Here is a 24,501-nt window from a genome sequence, read left to right on the forward strand (position 1 = left end):
ATGGTAAGTGAGCCCACCCAATACCCCTCCATCTTCTCCTGGGGACAGGGACCCCCTTCTTCTCCCCCGAGGACAGGGACCCCCTTCTTCTCCCCCGAGGACAGGGACCCCCTTCTTCTCCCCCGAGGACAGGGACCCCCTTCTTCTCCCCCGAGGACAGGGACCCCCTTCTTCTCCCCCGAGGACAGGGACCCCCTTCTTCTCCCCCGAGGACAGGGACCCCCTTCTTCTCCCCCGAGGACAGGGACCCCCTTCTTCTCCCCCGAGGACAGGGACCCCCTTCTTCTCCCCCGAGGACAGGGACCCCCTTCTCCTGGGGACAGGGACCCCCTTCTTCTCCCCCCAGGACAGGGACCCCCTTCTTCTCCCCCGAGGACAGGGACCCCCTTCTTCTCCCCCGAGGACAGGGACCCCCTTCTTCTCCCCCGAGGACAGGGACCCCCTTCTTCTCCCCCGAGGACAGGGACCCCCTTCTTCTCCCCCGAGGACAGGGACCCCCTTCTTCTCCCCCCAGGACAGGGACCCCCTTCTTCTCCCCCGAGGACAGGGACCCCCTTCTTCTCCCCCGAGGACAGGGACCCCCTTCTTCTCCCCCGAGGACAGGGACCCCCTTCTTCTCCCCCGAGGACAGGGACCCCCTTCTTCTCCCCCAAGGATACCCCATCTCCCCTGGGGACAGGGACCCCCATCTTCTCCGAGGACAGGGACCCCCATCTCATCCCCTTCTCCCCCGAGAACAGGGACCCCCATCTCATCCCCTTCTCCCCCGAGAACAGGGACCCCCTTCTCCCCAGAGGACAGGGACCCCCGAGGATACCCCATCTCCCCTGGGGACAGGGACCCCCCATCTTCTCCGAGGACAGGGAACCCCATCTCATCCCCTTCTCCCCTGAGGACAGGGACCCCCTTCTCCCCTGGGGATGGAACCTAGGTGAGATGGAGTCCTTGTTGTCAGGGAAAATGGAGTTCCTGTCCTTGGGGGAGAAGGGGGGTCCCTGTCCTCAGGGGAGATGGCGTGTTAATATGCCATAGAAGCGATCTCCAACAAAATGGTGCATCTCCCTTGAGGACAGGCACCCCCATCTCCCTTGAGGACAGGCTCCCCTGAGGACAGGGACCCCCCCCTTCTCCCCCGAGGACAGGAACTCCATCTTGCCTATGGACAGGAACCCTATCTCCCCTGGCAACGGGGACTCCATCTCACCTAGGTTCCATCCCCAGGGGAGACGGGGGTCCCTGTCCTTAGGGGAGAAGGGGATGAGATGAGGTCCCTGTCCTAGGAAGAGAAGGGGGTCCCTGTCCCCAGGGGAGAAGTGGGGTCCCTATCCCCAGGGGAGATGAAGTGGGGTATGGGGTGGTCTCGCATATTCTAATGACCAAGTCTGCAGGGCCCTCATTCATGATCGCCAGCAGCAGCACGGATAGGCGATCAGCATTTTCTCAGGGCACACAGCTATGGCTTGACATGCTCCATCTACAGCACACTTGTCAAAAGAACACAGAGATCAGAATAGACACAGCTCTTCCGATGGGCTTTCTTATATTGCCAACTAAACTGCAGGTCATTGTCATAGATTGCAATCTCCTGGGCACAGGGATCTTTGATGGGCTTTCTTAAACTTTAGAACATTTACACATACAGTGCTATTCACGGGGCCCACCCCCCTCCAAAAGCACAGATCTTGGTCGCTCCCACTGCTGCCAGCACTGCTATGTGTATCCGAGCTCCAGTGACATATACAGGGCTATGCACGGGGCCCGCCTCTCTAGTGCAGCCTAGGTGCGTGTTAGTGGCAGGGGCAGGGCTGGACGCACTGCTCCCGCTGATGTCTTGTATCAGATGGCACGCCGCTCAGGTCTATGAGATTTCTGGACCCGAACAACAGTCTACGCATGCACAGTGAAGACGCTAGAACAGCTGGGTAGTGACACAGGCTTAGCGGAAGTGACCAGGTCGAGGATTTTTATAAGTCAAGAGACACCCTAAAACAAAAGAATAGACTAACCTTGGCTTGTGGCATTGGGTACTATTATTGTCATTCTCGATACCCAACACAATATATGACTGTGTTAACAAATTTGATAATAAATAAGTATACAGTAAACCATAAAGGAGGTCAGCAGTGAGTCTAGGTTCACACTATTGCGGGAGCTGGAGCGTCTGTAAATTGCTTGTGTTCTCGTACCCGCAAACCAAAACACGCTGCTCTTTAGCAGACGTGTGGAGATTCCATTAACCACTTAAGATCCAAGCCTCTTTCTGAGATTTGTTGTTTACAAGTTAAAACATTTTTTTTGCTAGAAAATTAACCCCCAAACACTATCACCCTAGAGAATAAAATGGCGGTCGTTGCAATACTTTGTCACACCGTATTTGCGCAGTGGTCCTACAAGCGCACTTTTTTAAATAAAAAAATAAGACAACAGTAAAGTTAGCCCAATTTTTTTTAATATTGTGAAAAATAATGTTACGCCGAGTACACTGATACTCAACATGTCACGCTTCAAAATTGTGTCCACTCGTGGAATGGCGACAAACTTTTACCCTTAAAAAATAGGATTTTTGTACTCACCGTAAAATCCATTCTCTGAGTTCATGGACGGACACAGCAGCCTTTGACCTTAGGGTTATATCCGCCCGTGCGCCCCTTATGGATGCACCGCCACTGCTCCCGGTGTCATGTGGTGTATTAGTGTTACGAGGTCTCAGGTGTGAATGGGGAGCAGGTGTGTTAAATTTGGTGTTATCGCTCTTGCACTCTCATACTGGTCACTGGAAGTTCAACATGGAACCTCATTACAAAGAACTCTCTGAGGATTTGGAAGAAGGGAATTGTTGCTCTACATAAAGATGGCCTAGGCTATAAGATGATTGCCAAGACCCTGAAACTGAGCTGCAGCACGGTGGCCAAGGCCATATAAAGGTTTAACAGGACAGGTTCCATTCAGAACAGGCCTCGCCATGGTCGAACAAAGAAGTTGAGTTCACATGCGCAGCATCATATCCAGAGGTTGTCTTTGGGAAATAGACGTATGAGTGCTGCCAGCATTGCTGCAGAGGTTAAAGGGATGGGGGGGGGGGGGTCAGCCTGTCAGTGCTCAGACCATACACTGCACATTGCATCAAATTGATCTGCATGGCTGTCATCCCAGAAGGAAGCCTCTTCTAAAGATGATGCATAAGAAAACCTGCAGTTTGCTGAAGACCAACTTTTTGTAGCCCGCTGCAGTTTTTTGCTAAAAACAGTCCAGATTTCCCGGGACAATAGCAAAATCCTGGGAATTTATTCAAGACAAGCTCCAATCGGGACGAGGGTCTCAAAATCGTGATTGTCCCGGGAAAATCAGGACTGTTGGCAAATATGCTTACTCTGTGTTCTGTCAAAACAGTCAACTCATTGTATACCATAGTGCATACGCTGCCGCTGTTCTGTGAAAACAGCCAATTCGTCATAATCTCCAATTACAGCTGCTGGAGAGTCTTCAGGAAGTGATTTGGTTGGAGATTTTGATGAGTTGGCTCTTTTGACAGACCACCTCCTCTCAAATCGGACCCAGCAATGTGTACATGCATCAGATTCATTCAAAACTCATTAAAATCACAATTAAGTGATTAAAATCACTTGATTAAGTTAAAAACACTAACAAAAATTGAAATAAATGTATTTCACCATAAATAAAAAAATTAAAAATGACCTTTACACCAGCTCCATCTAGTGGTCAGATTTCATAATGACATCTTCATTTATGTGAAGTCTGCATTGAAAGACAGCACCCTTTACAAGTATTAAAGATGACCAAAAAGAAAAATAGGGATTGTGTATATTTAGATTTCGGTGTATCTGATGTCACCCAGTGATTCACAGACCAGATTGTGTTACCCAGTGACCACCAGATTAGATTTTGTTACCTAGTGACCCCTAGAGCAGACAGTATCACCCTGTGACTATAAGACCAGACGCTGACCGTCGCTCAGTGACCTTCAGAGCAGACGTGTCACCCAATGACCCCAGAGCAGACAGTGTCACCCAATGACCCCAGAGCAGACGGTGTCACCAATGACCCCAGGGCAGACGGTGTCACCAATGACCCCAAAGCAGACGGTGTCACCCAATGACCCCAGGGCAGACGGTGTCACCCAATGACCCCAGGGCAGACGGTGTCACCCAATGACCCCAGGGCAGACGGTGTCACCCAATGACCCCAGGGCAGACGGTGTCACCCAATGACCCCAGGGCAGACTGTGTCACCCAATGACCCCAGAGCAGACGGTGTCACCCAATGACCCCAGAGCAGACTGTTTGAGCAAGTTACTCCAGAGTGTTATGTTTCACCCAGTAACCACAGAGCAGACATTGTTGCCTAGTGACTCCCAGATCGGACAGTGTCACTCAGTGACCACCACTCTCAACCTCAGGCTCTTTAGGGCTGTCTCTGTCTGTGTGCTCTCACACAGACAGGTCCAAGTGCGTAGACTCCTGTGTCGCCAAGAGAGCGGGCTTTTCCCCGCACAATTGAATAAAAGCTCTGCGGGGCTCCTTCTGCTTAAGCAGAGTCTGTTAGGGCCTGTAGTTCAGAGAGTCAGCTATACAACTCCCAGGATTCCTGCATTGAAGCCCATGGGTTTGCTTGACTTGGATGTTCCCCTACTGGCTGGAGGAGGGATGCATAGAACAACGTTAAAGCAGTAGTAAAGTCTGACACCCAAATCATAAAAAAAACATTATAGCCATTAAAAGAATGTTAAAGGAAGGACTGACCACACACAGAGCTTGCTGTGAATCGCGGGACATATGCGCAGCCCACCCCTTGGACTAAACTGAAATCATACTTTTCCTGCAATCAACAATGACCCCTTTCACACTGGGGCGGTTTGCAGGCGCTATTGCGCTAAAAATAGCGCCTGCAAACCGACCTGAAAGCCTGAGGTGCGCTAGCAGGACCGCTCCAAAAGTCCTGCTAGTCGCATCTTTGGAGCAGTGAAGGAGCAGTGTGTTCACAGCTTCTTCCCATTGAAAGCAATGGGAAACCATGGCTATATCGCCGGCAATGTGTCTCTGCAGAGGTGCATTGCAGGCGGTATTAACCATTTTTCAGCTGATAGCGGGGGTAAAACCACACCACTGTATACCGCTGCAATTCCGACGGTAAAGCGCCGCTAAAAATAGCAGCGCTTTACCGCCACTGCACCTCCCGCCCCAGTGTGAAAGGGGCCTAACACCTCTACTGAAATTTTGGACTACTCTTTTATCGCCAATGGCTCCAGGTCTCTCAGATTGGAAGGTTTATTTTTCCCAACTGCTGTTTTGAGATCTTTCCACAGGTGCTCTATGGAATTTAGATCTGGATTCATTGCTGGCCAGTTTACTACTCTCCAGCGCTTTGTCTTAAACCATTTCTGGGTGCTTTTTAACGTGTGCTTTGGGTCATTGTCCTGCTGTAAGACCCATGACCTCTGACGGAAACCCAACTTTCTACATCTGGGCCCTACATTAGGATGACCAGACATCCCTGGGTTTTGGGGACAGTCCCCGGATTAAGGACACTGTCCTCGGAGCCCATCTGTCCCCGGTTTTGTCCATGGATTCAGGAACGATCATGGGTGGGTGCATCACAAGCTGGTGCAGAAGGGGGGGGGGCGCCCAGGGCCAGCTCTATCATGGGTCCCTTTGGGGTGTCTCGGACAGGGAGGGGGTGAGCACCACTGGATTATACAGCGCGGGATCTCCCACTTACTCGGCTATCGGACGAAGTCCAGCCTCCTGGGCTGGCTCCTATGATAGGCAGCACACTGGTGGCGCCTATCATATTAGGTGGGACTTCATCTGAGGACACCGGCCGTGCGGGATAAACAGGAGATCCTCGCTCTGTATAATCTGTCTCCTCTCCTCGCTCGCTATGCACTGATCACAGGTAAGGCTGGTCTGCTGGGCACTCTTCAAATGTGCTTTAAAATGCATGGTTTTCCCTTTTATGAACAAGAAAATAATGTTATGCGGTTGGGCTGGTACAATAATGCTATGGGGCTGGTATGAAATGATTTTCAGAAATAACGTATATATCATACAATCATTCCATAAACACATACCACATACACTGCATATATCACTTAAGAAAAATATGCTTATAAAATAGTTTACCATTTGCCAATTAAAATTTTTTAATAAAATGTCCCCGGATTTCATTTTAAAAATATGGTCACCTTACCCTACATTGCACCCCATAATTATTTGGTAATCTTCAGATTTCATAATGCCATGCACACGGTCAAGACATCCAGTGCCTGAAGCCGCAAGGCAACCCCATAACATCAGTGAACCTCCACCATGTTTGAGTGTGGGTACTACATTATTTTCTTTAACCTCCTCATTTTACTATACGGTGGGCGGGATCTCCTCTCGTTCTAGGACGATGTCACATGATGTTGCCCCAGTGTCACCGCTCTCGCGCTCCTGCAGGGGAGCGCAGTGATCACAGGCAAAATGTGTCCCTAGGACACAGCCTGACCCTGATCTTGGTAAAGAGCTGATGACGCGGCTCTTTACCCATGTGATTGGCTGTGTCCAATCACAGCCGATCACATGTAAATGCAGAAGTGCGGTTTATTGGATCTCCTCGCCTCACACTGACTGTGTGTAAGGCGGGAAAAGCCGATCAGCGGTGTCTCCTCTGAGGTAATCAGGGCACTGATCATCAGTGCAGCCCCAGCAGTGATGCCATTCTGTGCCCATCATGACACCAATCAGTGCCCATAAGTGATGTTAGTCAGTGCCTGCCTTTCAGTGCCTGCCTATCAGTGTCGCCCATCAGTGCCGCCTCATCAGCGCACATCAGTGAAGGGGAAAAATTACTTATTTACTAAATTTTCTGACAGAAACTAAGAAAAACTTTTTTCTTTTTAGCAAAAAAATAAAAAATACCACCAAAAGAAAGCTCTATTTGTATGATTTAAAAAAAAAAAAGTTCATATGGGTAGAACGGTGCATGACCGCGCAATTGCCATTCAAAGTGTGACAGTGCTGAAAGCTGAAAATTGGCCTGGGCAGGAAGGGGGTATAAGTGCCCAGTATTGAAGTGGTTAAAAGCCCCATCACATTTTTCCCAAAAAAATTCCACAATGGGACACAGATGCCGAAAAAAAAATCTGACAGGGATTATAACCAGATTACTGTACAGTAATACTGCTCACTGATTGGTTGCTAGAGGTTATAGCACATCATCTCTTCACTGCAGAGGGGCATGATATACATATGAATGCTGCCTTTATTTACATATGAATGCCACCGGCCTCAGCTATTTACACATGAATGCCACCGCTATTTACATATGAATGATGGTTATTTACATGTAAACACAGGGTCTGCAGGTGAGTCATCTGTACACAACAATAGGGCAGAGCTGGGCAGCATTATTAGCAGCACTTCACACTGAGATATCGGCACACAGATAAGGAAATATAAACTGGGATAGTTGGAAAGTATGAGGCAGCTGCTTTGGGCCCCACAACAATGACAGGGCCCAGAGCAGCTTTCCCCTTTTGCCCTGCCTTAACCACTTGACATCCAAGGACGTCCATGGACGTCCTCGGCTTTGTGCGGTGATATCTGAATGATGCCTGCAGCTACAGGCATCATTCAGATATCACCGTCTTCAGCCGGCGATTCTGTACAACATAAGAACAATCATAGCGGCGTTTCCACCGCTTGATCGTTCTTATAGGCGGCGGTAGGGGACAACCCCCCTCCCGCCGCCATCCGGTGCTTCTCCGGGCTCTCCCGTGCCATCGGGTGCCCGGAGAGCGAATCGGCCGGCATTCGTTGAGAAAGCATAGAGATGACTGGTGACCAGATGGTCACCAGTCATCTCTATGACCGTCGGAGGTCCAGGCGTGACGTTATGACGTCACGCCCGGTACCCGGAAGTAAACAAAGCCGCAATCGCGGCTGTCCGCATGTGATCGGTGAATTTTTTTCACCGATCTAATGCTTGTAAGCCTGAATGAGAGTCGTGGGGTCTTATTGACCCCACATCTCTCCATAAAGAGGACCTGTCACAGTGATTCCTATTACAAGGGATGTTTACATTCCTTGTAATAGGAAATAAAAGTGATCAAAAAAAAATATGTAAAATAAAGTGTTAAAATTAAAAAATGAAGTAAAATAAAAATAAAATTACATTTTTTTTTTTAAAACGCCCCTGTCCCCGGTAGCTTGCGCTTAGAAGTGAACTTGCATGCAAGTCCCGCCCACATATGTAAACGCCCTTCAAACCCCACATGTGAGGTATCGTCGCGTGCGTTACAATTCTAGCACTAGACCCCCTCTGTAACTCAAAAATAGTAACCTGTAAAAAAAATGTAAGCGTCGCCTATGGAGATTTTTAAGTACCGAAGTTTGGCGCCATTCCATGAGTGCATGCAGTATTAAAGTGTGACATGTTAGGTATCTATTTACTCGGCGTAACATCATCTTTCACATTATACAAAAAAATTGGGCTAACTTTACTGTTTTGTTATTTTTTAATCCATGAAACCGTTTTTTTTCCCAAAAAAGGCATTTGAACAATTATTGCGCAAATACCGTGCGAGAAAAAAAGTTGCAATGTCCGCCATTTTATTCCCTAGGGTGTCTGCTAAAAAAAATATATAATGTTTGGGGGTTCTGATTAATTTTCAAGGGAAAAAGTGTGATTTTTACATGAAGGAGAAAAGTGCCAAAATAGGCCCGGATGTCAAGTGGTTAAAGACGACCCTGGTTGTATTCTGTCGTATACAAGATTTTTCGTATGGCGAATAACCTCTTCACTTTTGACATGAGAGACAAATCTAAGCGTGTGTACGGGGCTTTACTCTATCCAAAATGAAACATTATTTATTTATTTTTTGCCTATAGTTCTACTTTTAAGATATCTGGAGATGGACTGGTAAACCTTGAGATTGTCCATGCTTTTCCACAATTTTTATTATCAAATCCTCAGACCATTCTTTGCTGCGCTTTCTCTCTTCCGCGTGGCACACAGAGACACACAACAGAAAGGTTGAGTCAATTTGTCACCATTTTAACTGGTTGCCGTTGTGATCTCCATATTGTCAGCACCCGTTAATGGATACAGGCGAGTTTAATTACAAATTACAGGAGCATCGCATACTTGGAATGCAATCATTTCTTACAACTTTGAGAAGGTGCCAATAATTTTGTCTAGTCCATTTTTTTTAGTTTTGCGTGGAATGTGGCAGATTTGGCTTTTTGTTTCTCCACTTTTTTGTGTCATTCCAATACAAACAAAATAAATAAACATGAGAATGCCTAAACATTTGTAATTGCAAAAATTTTCCGAGCGAAGTGGTGCATTATCTGACAGAAATGTGTCAGGAGAGACAATGTTTTTGGCCATGACTGTATATTAGGGGTGTGTTTGAGGGCAGTGCCAGGGATGGAGTCGAAGGAGCCCCATCAGGTAGGCTGTACTGGGTCCCGTGATTTCTGACAGTGGCCCTGATAAAAGGATCTCTCTCATCTAATATAAAGAGGGGGCACTGATAGAAGGGGACTGTGAGACAATGGGGGTCTCTAATGGGTACTGACTGCTGATCTAATGGTTGGTGATCATTAGATAAGCAGGAAGCACCCCTCCTCTACATACCCCCCATTAGATCAGAGTCTTCTATCATCAGCAAAAGGGGGAGCTGTTAAAGGGTGGTAAAGACGCAGCTCAACCGCATGGTTTTTATCCCCTCATCCCAGCGGCAGCATTTGATGGGCACATTGGCTGCATTTTATGGCACAGTGGCTGCGTTTGATGGGCACAGTGGCTGCGTTTGATGGGCACAGTGGCTGCGTTTGACGGGCACAGTGGCTGCGTTTGACGGGCACAGTGGCTGCATTTGTGGTTGCAGTGGCAGCATTTGATGGGCGCAGTGGCAGCATTTGATGGGCACAGTGACTGCATTTGATGGACACGGTGGCACCATTTGTGGGCACAGTGGCTGCATTTGATGGGCACAGTGGCTGCGTTTGATGGGCACAGTGGCTGCGTTTGATGGGCACAGTGGCTGCGTTTGATGGGCACAGTGGCTGCGTTTGATGGGCACAGTGGCTGCAATTGATGGGCACAGTGGCTGCGTTTGATGGGCACAGTGGCTGCATTTGTGGTTGCAGTGGCAGCATTTGATGGGCGCAGTGACCTAATTTGATGGGCGCAGTGACTGCATTTGATGGGCACGGTGGCACCATTTGATGGCACAGTGGCTGCATTTGATGGGCACAGTGGCTGCATTTGATGGGCACAGTGGCAGCATTTGATGGGCACAGTGGCTGCGTTTGATGGCACAGTGGCTGCGTTTGATGGCACAGTGGCTGCGTTTGATGGCACAGTGGCTGCGTTTGATGGCACAGTGGCTGCAATTGATGGCACAGTGGCTGCAATTGATGGGCACAGTGGTGGCATTTGATGGGCACAGTGAGGCTACACTTGATGTGTTTTTTTTTTTTTCAGTTTGTTTTGCTTCCAGGGGCGGACTGACCATTGAGTCACTCGGGCACTGCCCGAGGGCCCCATGTCACTAGGGGGCCCCATCAGGGTTGCCAGGCTCAGTAAAACCAGGGACAGTATGTAAAAATCTATGTTTTTTTTACATCTGGCCCTGATATGTCCGAAACCAACATGCTTCTGATGTGAAAATCCCGAGATTTTTGCTGCCCCGCCTCTGCACTGCCTTCTGGCGTGGAGACCATCTGTAAGCCCAGGGGCCCCATAGTCTTCTATTGCCCGGGGGCCCCATGAGTTGTCAGTCCGCCCCTGTTTGCTTCATCCCCATAGTAAGTGTAAACGAGCCCTAAAACGTTTTAGGGAACTTGCTTCAAATCAGTGTGAATGAATTCTTATGCATCACAGCTGCACGAGGAACATCATCCCCGTTGCTAAGGAAGGCCTGCGCGGTTGCTAGAGAGCTGCTTAGCCTGATATAATCACATAAGCAGTGCTGTCAGAGGCGTGGCCAAATAAAAGCCTCTTACTGCAAGTATCAGGCACGAGCTTCCAGCTGGGCGAATCCCCCCTCGCCGTCCCTACTAGCCAATCGCCGGGTGTGTGAATGTGTCGCTAGGGAAGCGGTTGCTAGGTGGAAGCGGACGCTCTTCAGGCGATTGGACGAGATGGTGGTCACGTGCCTCGCGCTCTGCTCTCGTCTCCCGTCTAGCGCCGGTTTCTATTGTCTCGGGGGCGCGCTTTGTAGTGTAGGACGGGCGGGTGCGCGCAGTCGGGATTTACGTGTCAGTGTGAAGCATAGTGAGTGGCCCCCCAATGCCTGTGTGATGGATGTAAGGAGCAGTGTACAGGCTTTTCTATGCAGCGGTCAGCATGTGATTTATTAGGTGCATTGGTCACATATAGGTAAAGGTAAGTACTCACTGGGGCAACAAAAGGCCTATTGGCTGCATGTTTTCTATTTATGGAGGAATATAGATATTGCACAGATTATGAATATAAAATGTTTATTATTTCTTCCTGTACCAGAAAGGTGTGGCCAGCTGGGCAGGTGAGGTGCCATAAGGATATGCTGCCAGTGAATGAATACCGTATTCGCCTTTGAGCGCCAACTCACACGCCATTGTACACGCATATTAGCGCACTCTTTATTGCACTTTGGTCAACATGGAGTTTGATTTTGACGTACACAAGATCTTCTTGGACCCCATCACTAAGCTGGATAGCAGTCTCATCCCTGTGCGCCGACCGCTCATCTCCAGGTAGGTAGAACTGGGCGTCTGCAGGGAGGTGGTGCCAGTGGAGGCGTGAAAGGGCTTGTAAAGGTTTAATTTAAAATGTTTATTTTTTAAAAACAACAAACATGTTATACTCTGTGCTCTCCTTCTATTCTGGGGTGCCTCCACGGAGAGACCCTTACAATGGGGGCACCTGTGGGGGCTTGTTCCCAAGTCCTGCTGCTGCGTCCATTGAAACAGACTCTTGTCTCTGCCCCCCTATATTATTGGATTTGATTGACAGCAGCGGGAGCGCTATCATTCTATCCAATGAGGACAGACACAGCAGCTGGAGCCACTGGGTTTGTGCACATCACTGGAATGGACTGGCTCAGGTAAGAAAAAGGGGGGGCTCTGGAGGCAGCTGCAACAAAGAAGTTTTTTTACCTTTAAAGCGGAGGTCCAGCGACAAAAAAAATAAAAAAAATAATTAAAAGCCAGCAACTACAAATACTGCAGCTGCTGTCTTTTAATAAATTGACACTTACCTGTCCAGCACGCCTGCGATGTCGGCAGCAGAAGTCAAGCAATCGCTCGTCTCTCTGCTGCCCCCGCCGCCATCCTCGGTGAGGGAATCAGGAAGTGAAGCCTTTGCGGTTTCACTGCCCGGTTCCCTACTGCACATGTGCGAGTAGCGCGGAGCTTTCCCAGTGGTCCCCTCTGTCTCCTGGGACCAGTGTGTTTCTCTGAAGGCAGCAGGGGGGGGGAGTGGAGTGACATTCCCGGAAGTGGGTGCAAATACCTGTATTATACAGGTATCTGCACCCCCCTGAAAGGTTCCAAATGTGACACCGGAGGGGGAGAGGGTTCTGAAAAGCAGAAGTTCCATTTTTGTGTAGAACTTTGCTTTAAAGGAAAAGTATGTGTGTGTTTTTTTTTTTTTATTCATTTTTTTTTTTGGAGATTTATACTTACCTAGGTCGATGCAACACTGCATCTGCAATGAGAACCGAGCCACCGAACATCGCCAATGGCTTGGTTCTCTCACCTCCCGGCCGTAGAGCTGCTGACCTGAGAGGCGCCCCCCCCCCCCCCAAAATATATCAAAACAATATTTTCACAACCAAATGCATTAAAATATTAGTGGACACAAACATAACAGAGAACCTGTGTGAATTAGCCTTTTTTTTAAATATTTTAATTTTTTTTTTTATATATAATTTTGTTTAAAGAATGTAATTTTATTTTACAAATTTTTTTTTTTTTTTTTTGAGACAGGTAAGCCAGCAGTACAGTGGGGGGGCAGCACAGTGACAGGGGGCACAGAGGGGGGATCAGAAGCGGGCAGAACAGGTAGGGGGATCAGTGCAGGGGAAGTAATTCTGTAATTGCCCCCTCCATCTGACCACAATAAATCCCTCTGCTGTCCGGGCCCCCTTCAGGAGGGCTGGTGGTCCCCCCCCCCCCCCCTATCAGTGGCCCTGGATATAATACTGGTGCCCTACTTTAAGTACATTTCTAGTGAAAAGCATACAGTATTAAAAAAAAAAAGAAAAGAGGGAAGGACACCTTGGGGGTTATTTACTAAAGGCAAATCCACTTTGCACTTGGAAGTGCAGTCGCTGTAGATCTGAGGGGAAGATCAAAATGAGGGGAAACTTTGCTGATTTTATTATCCAATCATGTGCAAGCAAAAATTCTGTTTATTTTCCTTGCATATCCCCCTCAGATCTACAGCGACTGCACTTCCAAGTGCACTTGTAGTGCAAAGTGGATTTGCCTTTAGTAAATAAACCCCATTGTGTATCTATATTTTCATTAGAAAAAAATAAAAATAAAAGCAATTACATTATTATTTTTTGCCCATTTCTATTAGGTCTGTAAGAGGAATACATAATTACAATGCAAGTGAGGACTGAATTCCTATTAACTCCTTCAAGTTGTTGCCAGAACCATAATATATGTATGATGGGGAGCATTAATTAATCTAAAGAACTAAACTGTGTTTTTAAAGCGGAGGTTCACCCAAAAAATTTTTTTTTAACATTACATTCAGCCGAGTTGTCATAATGACAATCGGCTGTTTATTTTTTCTTATTTTATCCCCGTACATACCGTATTTTCACCGCCGGTTCCGGGTATGTCTTCTGCGGTATGTACGGGGATAAAATAAAAAAAAAACAGCCGAATGTCATTATGACAACTCGGCTGAATGTAATGTTAAAAACATTTTTTTGGGTGAACCCCCGCTTTAAGATGTATGTAAAACAAAAAAAAAAAAAAGGAAATATAAGCGTGGCAGCGAAAGGGCAATACAAGGAATGCTGAGTGTGCATGCACTCTAGCTTTCCTGTTTGTTTTCTGGTCCTTTAAAATGCTGCGCTCTCCTGAGCGTGTGCCCAGTCTATACAATGGACAAAGCTCAGATTATTTTATCTCCAACTATTCAATTAAGCTCCAGGGTTGAAGTCTGAGTGCCATGAATACAAGTCATTATTTAGCGTGGAGAGTTCTGGCTGAACTTGCGAAAGATTGAGAACATTGATTTGATAGACTGGATGAAAGCTACTTGGATACTTTTTGTCTGTTTAGTGTGCATTGTGTAAGACAGTGGTTCTCAACCCTGTCCACAGGTACCCCTAACAGGCCATGTTTGCAGGTTTTCCTTTATCTTGCACAGGTGCTTTAAATTGGAGTCAATGGCTTTGTATTTTATCTAAGAGAAATTCCCAAAACATGGCCTGCTGGGGGGATACTTGATGGCAGGGTTGAGAACCACTGGTATAAGAAACCACAGTTCTGGCCTTGAGACATTCTTCTATGATCTTTTTTATTTAAATTACTATCAAACATCATCTTTTTTTTTTTTTCCAATGTTCTATTTAACCACTTCAATACAAGGCATTTTCACCCTCTTCCTGCCCAGGCCAATTTTCAGCTTTCTGCACTGTAACATTTTGAATGACAATTGCACGGTCATGATACACTGTACCCACATGACATTTTTATCATTTTTCTATCCACAAATAGTTTTCTTTTGGTGGTATTTGATCATCTCTGTGGTTTTTATTTTTTGCGTTTTTATAAACCAAAAAAAAAAGCGTAAATTTTGAAAAAAAACCCTCAATTTTTTACTTTAATAAATACCCCCCCCCCCCCCCAAAAAAAAAAAAAAATTCCTCAGTTTAGGCCGATATGTATTCTTCTACATATTTTTGGAAAAAAACGCATTCCTGGACATTGCGACCGCCGGGCACACGCATCGGCTCCCGAGAGACGCGGCTGGCGAGCGCGCCCCCTATATCGCCAGGAAGCCGAGGACGTCATATGACGCCCGCCCAGGATGGGGAGATCCCACCTGCGGACAGCATATGACTATACGTGGTTAAAGGATCTCTATGAGCCCTTTCACACTGAGGCAGTTTTCAGGCGTTTTAGTGCAAGAAATAGTGCCTGAAAATTGCCTCCCATGGCACCCGTGGGGGACGGTGTGCAAGCAGCATCTTTGAGGCCGTTTGGGAGCGCTGTATACAGCTCTCCCAAAACGCCCCTGCTCATTGCAATGAATACGCAGCGCTTCCGAAGCGCCTAAAAAGCAATTTGGAAGCACGGCAATACAGACATTTTTATGCCCTTCTCTGGGGCTAAAAGTGCCTCACTAGCGGCCGAAAACAGCGATAAAGCACTTTTCTGCTAACGCACGGGTGGCCCCAGTGTGAAAGGGATCTGAATGTTAAGTGGAACTGTAGTCCTGCCCGATCACTTCAGGCTGGCCCCTTTTGCAGGTATAGCTATGCAAAACACTTATTTTTTTACTTTTAATAGATTTTTATTTTTCCAAATATAGAATACAATTACAGTATGACCAAAGGCCGTGTCTACAACATCAAAACATTCAACAAATAAGGCAAAATGTCAGCAACAAGGCCTCAACCGACTTCATATTGCCCGATTGTAGGCTGATTAAAGGAAATATACAAGCTTGCTAACAGGAAACACTTATTTTTAATGTCTATACTGTTTACAATCCAGTAATGCACCGTCTCACCCTGCTCTACACATGTTCAGTTGCTCTCTTTTAGGCACTGTTGCGTTTGTAGAGGCAGATCTGCTGTCAGCCTCAAAGTGGAATTAAACCCGCCAAGGAAACTGCTTCTGTTTGATCTGCAACGCCATGGTGCTGCACATGCGATCAGCTATCACACCAGACATTTGATGGTTTAACAGTTTGGTTGGGGACACAAACAAATGTGACCGTTGGCAATTCCAGGAATGGAACTCTTTTTTTTTTTTGTAACCATTAAATTGATGGGTTTAGTTCCGCTTTATGATTTACTGCTGTTCAGGGGATTCTTGGCTTCGGCAAAAGGGCAGCCTCCAGCAAGAATAAACAGAAAAATTTTGGAGGCAATACAGCACACACTAATTTTTGGTAGCTTAATTATTAAAGTGATTGTAAAGTCAGATTTTTTTTTTATCTTGATGCATTAAGATAAAAAGCCTGTGCGCAGCAGCCCCCCTAATACTTACCTGAGGTCCGTCTAGCTCCAGCAATGTTGTAGGAATGTCTCAGCTGCTGTCTATCAAAGTCAGTTGGCCAGTGAGAATGCAAAGGGGGTGGGGCTGGGCCGAAGCTCCATGTCTGAATGGACAAAGGGAGCTGTGACTTGGCTCAGGTGCCCCCATAGCAAGCTGCTTGTTTTGGGGGCACCCAACAGGAGGAGGGGCTAGGAGAGCCAAAGAGGGACCCGAGAAGAGGAGGATCCGGGCTGCTCTGTGCCAAACCACTAGTATAACATGTTTGTAAAGTTTGGTTTTTTATTAATTTAAAAATTACAATCACTTTAATGTGGAATGTATGTACCTTGCTAAAGAACATTTATTTTTTATCAAGTTGTTATGGGTAAAGTTCCACTTTAACAAAGAATTCCAGGTATTGCATTTTTTACATAATTACATTGGTCCAGCTTTGGGATCCCTCTATAAACTGGAAATCACTGTAGTAAACACCACTGTTCCAGTGATCTTTACTTGCTTTTGGATCCTACAAGAAAAACAGAAATGGAAGGCGTGCACACCTAGTGCATTACCAGAGATAATTTAATAATACGTTTCAGGGGTGCGCCCCCTTCCTCAGAGCTAGGCTCAGTGCTAGCTCTGAGGAAGGGGGTGCGCCCCCCCCCCCCCCAAAACACGTTAGCTGTACCCTGTGTTCTGTGCATGTCCATGCACTGTGTTTATGGCCTTTTGTCAGTTGCATTTTGTGAGTAGCCACTTTTATACAAACCTTTTATTTTTTTGTTATTAAATTATCTCTGGTAATGCACTAGGTGTGTGCGCCTTCCATTTCTGTTTTTCTTGTAGTTCCTTTCGGATTACCCCATCTGAGGAAGGCAGCATCCACCTAGTTTTGAGATATACCACATATACCTTTCACACCACCATTTTATCTGATATCTGTTACATCACACCTTGGAAAACCTATTAACGCTGGAAGTGACTGTGTTTTTCGTATTTTTATTGCTTTTGGGTCCTGTGCCGTGTGGTTGCCCTGCTGCATTCTAAACACAGGTTGGCTGGTGCAGCTGAAAGAGCTGCCAAAAGGACCCTGTGCCTGAAACTGGCATCAGATGAGGGCTGAACATCCACCTAGTAGAGTTTACTATGACACAGGTGTCATTCAGAGAATGCTTTTCATTTTCTCTATGAGTGCAGAAGTTCACTGATTGGACAAGGTGGAGAGATGAGGGGGATCCCGCAGGTATAGTATATGCATAGTCGCATTAGTCCACGAAGGACCAATGGAACTATGTAAAAAATGCCTTCCAAGACAAGTACACAATGCATGCTAACTAGAAGCAGTTCAAAGTTTCTACCTTTCTTTCCCCCCTAGGGACAGAGGATGTCTCGAATGATTACCCTTGTGAAGAAAATCTATTATGTATGTAGCGCCCCCTTACTTTCAGTATGGGCACTACGCTAAAGTTAGTGGGGAATGGGAGAGTTATTTTGCTCCCATTCACAATTTGTCAAATATGGGCTGCTGTCATTCCAGAAATGTCCTGTAGGTCAGCCTGCGCTCCAGGGGTGTTGTTTCCACCCCTGGGCGACAGGTGGCACTAGAGGGGTACTGGCAGAGCCACTTTTCCTCAGCAACCAATTAGAGGAGTTTTCCCTTGTGGAGCATGCTGGGGAGGGGTATATCTGTGGCAGACGCCATCTTTATTGGTTCTTCCCGCGGGTTCCAGGTGTGGCATCCACCTTTAGGGTGCGCGCATCCAACGGACCCCAGTGATGGCCTACCAGGCTGGGGTCAAATGCTCTGCGGAGTTCTATATTGCTGAGAGGGGGCCCCAGTGACTTGCTGGGTCCCCCGCTTTACTGACAAGATCCCAGGCTATGAGCCTTTCGATTGGGGGGTCGGCTTGAGGAGAACCCAGGGGCAGGTTATCCAACAGAGCTTGAACGAACCATCAGGGATCTGGTGACCGGAATGCTGGCAGGTACGCTTTGCTGTCACCCGGTGAGCTTAAATCTACTGGGAGGATTTGCTCAATTTGTCCATTTAGCTCATCCAAAGTAATAGGCCTGTGGCAGAGGCCCTAGAGCCAGGTCTATGAGAGAGATCTGTTCCTCCCAGCAATCTAAAGTGACACTTCGGCTGCCAGGCTTGTGGCAGGAGTCTGTCCGGGGGCACTTTACCCACTCTGGCTAGAGTGGCGACGAACTGTATCTACTACTACTACTGAGAGCAGGATTGCTCGGTTCATATCCAGGCCTGATACTGCAAAGTTCTCCCTTCTTTTTCATCAACCTTTTCTTCCTATTTGACGTTGATGTTGGCCGTGTTTGGCCTGGAAATAAAGCATTGGAAAACCTTTATTCATTGTCTGGACATTCGCTCAATACTCTGTTCTCCAACTGCACCCCTAGACAACACTAAGGTAACTCAATACGCCGATCCGAACAACAAATCAGCGGGGGTAGCGCTACACGTACTTTCTGTTCCAGCCCTTTATTCGATTAACACAGCTGTCAGTTAACCACTTCCAGACCGCCGCATGTATATGTACGTCGGCAGAATGGCACGTACAGGCACATTGGCGTACCTGTACGTCCCTGCCTAGACATGGGTCGGGGGTCCGATCGGGACCCCCCCCCCCCCCCGCTACATGCGGCGGTCGGATTCATGCGGGGAGCGATCCGGGACGACGGCGCGGCTATTTTTTTTATAGCCGCTCCGTCGCGATCGGTCCCCGGAGCTGAAGAACGGGGAGAGCCGTATGTAAACATGGCTTCCCCTTGCTTCACTGTGGCGGCTGCATCGATCGAGTGATCCCTTTTATAGGGAGACTCGATCGATGACGTCAGTCCTACAGCCACACCCCCCTACAGTTCTAAACACACACTAGGTGAACCCTAACTCCTACAGCGCCCCCTGTGGTTAACTCCCAAACTGCAACTGTCATTTTCACAATAAACAATGCAATTTAAATGCATTTTTTGCTGTGAAAATGACAATGGTCCCAAAAATGTGTCAAAATTGTCCGAAGGGTCCGCCATAATGTCGCAGTCACGAAAAAAAAACGCTGATCGCCGCCATTAGTAGTAAAAAAAATAAAATTAATAAAAATGCAATAAAACTATCCCCTATTTTGTAAACGCTATTAATTTTGCGCAAACCAATCGATAAACGCCAAAAATAGGTAGAAGAATACGTATCGGCCTAAACTGAGGAAAAAAAATGTTTATGTTTTTGGGGGATATTTATTATAGTAAAAAATATTGATTTTTTTTCAAAATTGTCGCTCAAATACCACCAAAAGAAAGCTCTATTTGTGGGGAAAAAAGGACGCCAATTTTGTTTGGGAGCCACGTCGCACGACCGCGCAATTGTCTGTTAACGCGACGCAGTGCCGAATTGTAAAAACCCCTTGGGTCATTTAGCAGCATATTGGTCCGGTCCTTAAGTGGTTAAAGTGGAACTTTATACTAAGGAATTAAATTTGGCGGACAGGCAGGATTTTTAATGGAGAAGAGACATGCTTGCAAAAATACACGTGTCATAGTGTGAGGGTATAAATCTTCCCTGGATCTGAAGCGCAGCATTAATACATTCTATGGCAGAGAGGGAATTCATAGCGGTGCAAACACCCGCATATGGCTCAGCATATGTCCCTCCAGCCAAAATCCTCTTACACAGAGTTGCATAAGGCAATCTGCTGAGCATGTCTCCTTTCAGGAGAAGGCCCTATACAAGTCTATGAGGACTCGCAGTGCGGGCATGGCCAGCACTAAAGAGGATTCCTTCTTCTTTTTTTTTTTTTTTTTTTAAAGTTGTAAACGTCAGACTGAGGGATTTAAAGCGGAGCTCCACCCTAAAGTGGAACTCACGCTGATCGGAACCCTCCCCCCCTCCGGTGTCACATTTGACACCTTTCAGGGGAGGGGGATGCAGATACCTGTCTAAAGACAGGTATTTGCACCCACTTCCGGCCACACAGCTTCGGGTTTTCTCAGGGGCCTGGTATTGTCGGATCCCGTTCATTGAAGTTGGATGGAAGTCAGACTTCAAGTCGCAGAGCAAAGTTGGATCCACAGTCATATGCCTGTTGTGTCATACCAGTGTGAACCCAGCCTTGGAGCTCTTTCACACGGGCGGCCCGTTCAGGTCCGCCTGCCAGTTTTTTAGGAGGACCTGAACGGGCGCTCCATGCTCCTCTATGGAGCTGCTGATGTCAGCGGTGACATGCCCGCTGACATCCGACCCGCTCCGATCCCCCAAAGTGTGACGGAGGAAAAACCTACTTTTCCATCCATCTGGGGGATGGGATCGGGTGAACACGGACAGACGGTCCGTGTTCATCCGATCCCCCCCATAGGGGAGAGCAGAGAAAAGACAGGGCGGTCCCTGCACAGTGTGCGGGGACCGCCCTGTCATCTGCCGGCCCAGTGGGGATCAACAAAGCGATTACTGATCCACCCCGTGTGAAAGGGGCCTTACAGGTGATTTTCCTCAAACCTTTTATTCTGTCAACAGGATTGCTTTAAATAAGACCCCTTTCACACTGGGGCGTTTTTCAGGCGCTTTAGTGTCAAAAAAAGCGCATGTAAAGCGCCTGAAAGAAGCTGCATTTGGAATCCCAATGTGAAAGCCAGAGTGCTTTCACGCTAAAGCACCTGAAAAATGCCCCAGTGTGAAAGGGGTCTTATCGTTAAAAAAAAAAAAGTGCCTGTAAAGCGCCTGAAAGAAGCTGCATCTGCAATCCCAATGTGCCCGCGTGCTTTCACACTGAGGCGCTGCGCTGGCAGGGCGTCAAAGTCCTGCAAGCAGCTTCTTTGCAGCACTTTAGGAGCGTTGAATACACCGCTTATAAATCGCCCCTTCCCATTGAGGCAATTTTTTTAAACGCAAGGCGCCTGAAAAAAACCCTAGTGTGAAAGGGGTCTCAGCGGAGCTTTACAAGCGTTTTTCAGGCGCTGGCAGTGAGAAGGGGCTCTGAAAGCACTCAGGCTTTCACATTGGGATTGCAGATGAGGCTTCTTTCAGGCGCTTTACAGGCACTTTTTTTTTTTAACGCCAAAGCGCCTGAAAAACGCCCCAGTGTAAAAGGGGTCTCCACATAAGTGAAAACATTAAGCCCGAATACATACAGATCCAGCTTCTCATCATGCAGTTTTACTATCAGTGTTTGTTTGGGGTCATTTAATAACGGTTTTCTTTTGTTTTCAGTTTTGAAGCTCAAAAACAAATCACGAAGGTCATAGATGAGATTGGAAAAGCATCTGCAAAGGTAAAATTAATTATTATAGACCTCTATTAGAACAAATACTGTATTGCGTTTCTGACCTATGGTTTGCGCCTGTGGAGTTGGAATAGGCCAATGCAAAGAAAATATATTTTTTAGGTTTTTGTTTTAATCATTATTGTGATATGTTCTATAATACTCAGTTCAAGGTTTGTTACCCTAATTCTTTCTCTGAATTAAGATTATACACACACACACACACACACACACACACACACACACACACACACACACACACACACACTTTAGCTCCCTAGCCCCCTCTTCTACTTAACAGAGCTATATCTCGATCCAGTGCTGTGCATGGGAGCAGCAGCTCTCTCCACTCTCTCCCTCCTCGTAGACTGAGAGTCCATCACAGCCAGTGAGGAGGGAACTGTGGGTGGACACACAGGACACGGCTTAGAAGTGAGCCTAAATAAGTTTCCCATAGCAAGCAGCTTGCCAGGGTGGGCACTCGGCAGGGGGAGGAGCCAGGAGCACCGGCAGGGGACCCAAGAAGTGGAGGATTGGGGCTTCTCTGTGCAAAACCATTGCACAGAGCAGGTAAGTATGACTTATTTTTTAATTATGGGTTGACAATTACTTTAAACTGTGTCACAAAGGAGCTTGGTTTTTATTTGTCCCAGCATCCAATATAGCTTGAAGATTTTTTTTTTTTCCAACAGAAGATAAATGCACTCGATATGAACCAGTCTGTTCTAACAGTCATCAGAGAAAGTCAAGCACGTGTACTTCCACTGACAACAATATAAATGGCTCAAAAAAGCTGGTTTGTTTCAATGATAATTTGGTTACCTGGCTCTGGTGACTTGTCCATTACTGATTTACTTTGTGTGTTGGACCACTGTACTGTACTTTGAGGTTTTGCTTTCCTGCAGTACACGTTCTGACCACAAAATGGCGCCCTCGTGTTAACTAGGTAACAAAGTGAGATTAGTCTTGGTGACATAGATGAGAACATAAAAGGCCATGGAAAAATAATTAAATCAAATTATTTGCATCAAGGGTTTTATAAATAATATCTGGCTAATATCTGTGTTTTCCTGGTTCTCCTCCTACCTATTTAGGCGCTCCATCAGTATCACCTAAAACTCTATCCTCCTTTCCTCTACCTCCTCTGTAGGGATTCCCAGAGGTTTTGTCCACAGATGCCTTTTATTCTATATTTATATCTCCCCATTGATCAGTTGATTACCGTATAAGCCGAGTTTTTCAGCACTTTTTTGGTGCTGAAAATGCCCCCCTCGGCTTATACTTGAGTCACCTTTTTGCGCCTGATCGCCTGGACTTTGAGGACCCAGTGCCGGCCGTAGGTCCCTTGGACCCCAAACTTTGCACACATATAGCCCAACTCTTCCTCTACAAGTGTGCAAAGTTTGTTGTCTGGGGGACCTACGATCGGGGAGCACCGTTTTCTTTCTCGTACATCACGGGACACAGAGCAGCATATTCATTACTATGTGGGTTATATGGAGTACCTTCAGGTGATGGACACTGGCAATCTCAAACAGGAAGTGCCCCTCCCTATATAACCCCCTCCCATAGGAGGAGTACCTCAGTTTTTTTCGCCAGTGTCTTAGGTGTTGGTCATGGTTTAGCTTACCTCCACATCCTTGGGATTAAGGTGGGCTAACCGGTTCTGTCCAAAGGCCTCAGTGCTAAAGTGGTCAGCAACCGGACCCCAAACCATTGGGGTGTAGCCCATAATGCTTTCTGTTCAGAGAGCTGGACCCTGGGCCCAGAACTTAGAAACCTTTGGGGGCCTAATGTTTCTGTTGCCAGGGTGCTATATGGGCCCAGGACAGTGACTCCTTCATAGGAACCCAGGGCCTGAAGGTCTAGACGCCACCCACGGAGATGGGGGAAGATTGGACCTCTTGCTGTGCAAAAGTCCTGCGGCATGGAGCAGGTAAGTATTGGGGGAGCTTGCGGAACTTGGTTCTTAGCGGGTTCCTGCAGGGGGTGCACAGGGGGACATGCGCCTGGGTATGCTCTGCATTGGCAAGGAATCACTATGTCTATGACAGAGACAGGATGATTCAAACTTTTTCCCCAGTAATATGTGACCTCCCTGGTAAGTGTTGCTTAGCTGGGCTGCTGGCGCTAGGTGTGGGATCTCTGTGAGAGGGGAGCCTTTTTCCCATGCTAAAAAGGAGGTCTGTGACCTACCTAAAGGGCTTACCTGCCTGGGTGCCTGCGCTGCTCCGTCCTCCTCCATGTGTGATGGCCCCCACCGACGGGCGCGTGCGCGAGATATGAACGATTTTCGCGCCGTTTCCGTGGTAGGGGCGCGTCCCTGTGGGCGGCGAATCACAAATAAAGGAAGGGGAGGCCCTTCCATTAGCTGCCAAGAGCTCAGTATCATCCTGAGCTAGAGCAGAGGAGGACACAGAGCGGAGCACGCCGAGGACACCCGGTGGCGAAAGGAAGGATTGCAGTCTTTTCTAAGGACTGTCAAACCTACAGGTTTTCTTTTCCTTTTTCTCAGCAGATGGCTATTGGCAATACTTAGTGGGAGACAGAGTGGTTTCTTTTCCTCTTCAAAAAAAAAAAAAAGAGAAGAAGGGAAAGAACTGCTGATCTCCCTTCTCAGTTTGGGCGTTAGTCTCTATCGCTCCCAAACCGACAGATCCCCTTAGCTACGTCTGTGGCTGGGTGATAGCAGGTGTACCTCGGTATTGTACCATGGCTTCTGGGTCAGAGGGTACAAAGGGTGGGGATTCCCCCGCAAAATCCGAGGGCTCAGACACGGCTATGCCGCTGCTCTCCCCACAGGACATATCAGGGCACGCCTTGATGGGACCTGGGGGATCTGGTGCTGGGGCTGATCCAGGTCAGTCCAACCCCGGCTTTGTCACTGAGAGGGTTCTTGCTGTTTCTTTAGGTGAACTAGAGAAAAGAATGGCAAAAAGGATAGCTAAGGCTATATCGGGTAGAAAGCGGACTAGGTCTCCGTCACCCGAGCAAGAACCCTCAGACACAGAGAT

The 24,501-nt window shown here is 47.4% G+C and overlaps 1 protein-coding gene across 1 annotated transcript in view; it reads left to right on the forward strand.

The window, feature by feature from the left end:
- Positions 1-11,055: 11,055 nt before the first annotated feature.
- Positions 11,056-24,501, forward strand: part of ATAT1 (alpha tubulin acetyltransferase 1) — a 62,201-nt gene continuing 48,755 nt past the window's right edge. Inside the window, exons 1-3 of the mRNA XM_040323460.1 lie at positions 11,056-11,397; positions 11,515-11,747; positions 21,436-21,496. Coding sequence (XP_040179394.1) covers positions 11,653-11,747; positions 21,436-21,496 — 156 coding nt within the window. The 5' untranslated portion in view covers positions 11,056-11,397; positions 11,515-11,652. The remainder of the gene's footprint in view (positions 11,398-11,514; positions 11,748-21,435; positions 21,497-24,501) is intronic.

The sequence above is a fragment of the Rana temporaria genome, chromosome 9 (genome assembly GCF_905171775.1).
Source record: "Rana temporaria chromosome 9, aRanTem1.1, whole genome shotgun sequence".
NCBI lineage: Eukaryota > Metazoa > Chordata > Amphibia > Anura > Ranidae > Rana > Rana temporaria.